The 2,168-nt window shown below is 38.2% G+C and overlaps 1 protein-coding gene across 1 annotated transcript; it reads right to left on the reverse strand.

Moving 5' to 3' along the window:
• Positions 1 to 661: 661 nt before the first annotated feature.
• On the reverse strand, positions 662 to 1,592 carry LOC106511984 (nucleolar and spindle-associated protein 1; the record flags this gene model as incomplete). The annotated part of the gene is given in 3 exon segments (XM_014000692.1): positions 662 to 829; positions 910 to 972; positions 1,388 to 1,592. Coding segments are annotated over 3 exon segments (306 nt in total), but the record flags the coding sequence as incomplete, so codon positions are not given.
• Between the last annotated feature and the right edge of the window lie 576 nt (positions 1,593 to 2,168).

Raw genomic sequence — 2,168 nt, forward strand, 5'->3', positions numbered from 1 at the left:
CACAAACAGTGTGAGTGTATACACCTCACAAAGACACAAACAGTGTGAGTGTATACACCTCACAAAGACACAAACAGTGTGAGTGTATGTTGTGATATTGTAGGTCAGTTAGCTGTGGATCATCTGAAACTAGTTTGATTCTATAATCAGCTGTAAATATAAACAACTCATACAGGTTTTTCTAAAGGTTTTATCAAATAGCAAACACACATTTGCAGGTATGTATTAAACAAATAACAGTGCGTATTTAATGAAATGTAGTAATCTTTATAATACCGTTGGCCCAAATCGTATTGTGCTCAATTAATCATCAGAAAAACATTGAATCGATTATTTTTGGCACTTGATAATTAATTTGATTAATGGCACCAGGGGAGATGTCTTCAGTCAGTCTGTTCGGTGCTCCTCTCCACTTCAAATATGATGAACATTTTAAAAAAAGGTCTGTAATTTATTTATCTATCAACACAATTTAACATTTGATGTACAGTTGACACAATTTGGAACAGAGGAGCAAATCTTTCCCACCAAATTGGTCATTTGACCAGGACATAAGGGTGTCCAGGGCATTAATCATCAAATTAATTGTTATCAGCTAAATACCACAATTAATCATGATTAATCTGTCTGCCAGTATCGCCCAACCCTACTTTAGAGGTACCTCAGGGGTGATGTTTAGGTCACAGTCTGCTGCAGGATCGTTGAGTTTTCTGTTGTTGGTGTTGTCTTTCCCTCGACGTGTTGTTACAAACATGTCAACGTTACAAACATCCTGAGCAGTTTCCTCACACACCTGGTTTTTATCCTCCTCTTCAACAGGATCCTGGTCCTGAAATGACAAAACAACAGCTAAATAAACCCAATCAGACACAGTTTCAACACAATCCTGATCAGCAGCAGGTGCGTTACCTGCAGGTCCTTCAGCTTCTCCTGATCGTAGTGATGTTTTATCGCTTTCAGGAGTTTATCAGCCTGAAAGGAACCGAGAAGATGTGAAAATAAACATCCCTGCATGGATTAAATTAAATATGCTACATCTGGACAAATGTGATGGATAAGATCCAAAGAAATGGATTTTTAAACATGTTCAAGCATGTATTTTTGAATGCTTTTTGACTTCTTGTTTGTGGAAAAATCGTTTTTATAAGATAGTTATCAAGATTCAAGTTTATTTCTATATGTCCAGGTCCCAACCCACTGTCTCAGGACACTGTGCATAAAGAAGTTAGGAGATTTATCATTATTATTATTGATTTTCTTGTTGTGCTCATTAAAAGGATGAATGTTTGTTAGTTGCACAGTTTAAGTTGGTATTTGAAGCAGTTGTTTGTGCTGATGAATGAATAAACATTTAGCACCAGTCTGGTGTTTAAAACCGTTTTCTTACCTTCCCGTTTGCTTTCAGGCCCAGCTCCTTGGCGAGGCTTCTCAGCTCAGAGTATTTCATCGAGTCCAGGTCCATGTTGATGTAATTATTAATAATAATAATAATAATAATAATAATAATGATCCGCTTCAGCAGCGCGAGGAGAAGATCCTTCAGTCTGTTTCATCAGACAGCGCCTGACCGTTAAAACTCCTCCCTCCGGTTCAAACACAGCACAGGGAGCCCTTTGATTGGCTCTGGCTTTTGACCGGATATGCCTTTTAGCCAATCGAATGGATTCCAGAGCGTCTCGAGGAGGCGGGGTCAGATCCAGCGGGTGGGCTTGTTTTATGACCTCGTGCCTGCTGTAAACACGGGTGTAAACAACACAAAGTCCTGTATAAAGCCAGTGAGTGGGCTGCATGTGTGATGTGTGGTATTTTTATGTCTCTGTTGTGTACTGCCTGTTGTGTACTGCTATGATCTGCGACATAAAATCAGACATTTTATGGGATGAGCCCTCCTCCCGGGAGGAAGCTCCTCCTGTCCTCGGTCCTCTGCCCTGGTCAACCCCCGGCTGATTCAAAACAAGCGCACCCAACCCTTTGTTTTTAACCGATGAAACGAGCATGGTTTTATTATATTTTATTTTTAGCATGGCAGTACATTAATTACATTAATTACATTAGTTACATTAATTACATTAGTTACATTAAATACATTAAATACATTAAATACATTAGTTACATTAAATACATTAATTACATTAATTACATTAAATACATTAAATACATTAAATACA

This window comes from Austrofundulus limnaeus, unplaced genomic scaffold, assembly GCF_001266775.1.
Source record: "Austrofundulus limnaeus strain Quisiro unplaced genomic scaffold, Austrofundulus_limnaeus-1.0 Scaffold3766, whole genome shotgun sequence".
Classification (NCBI taxonomy): domain Eukaryota; kingdom Metazoa; phylum Chordata; class Actinopteri; order Cyprinodontiformes; family Rivulidae; genus Austrofundulus; species Austrofundulus limnaeus.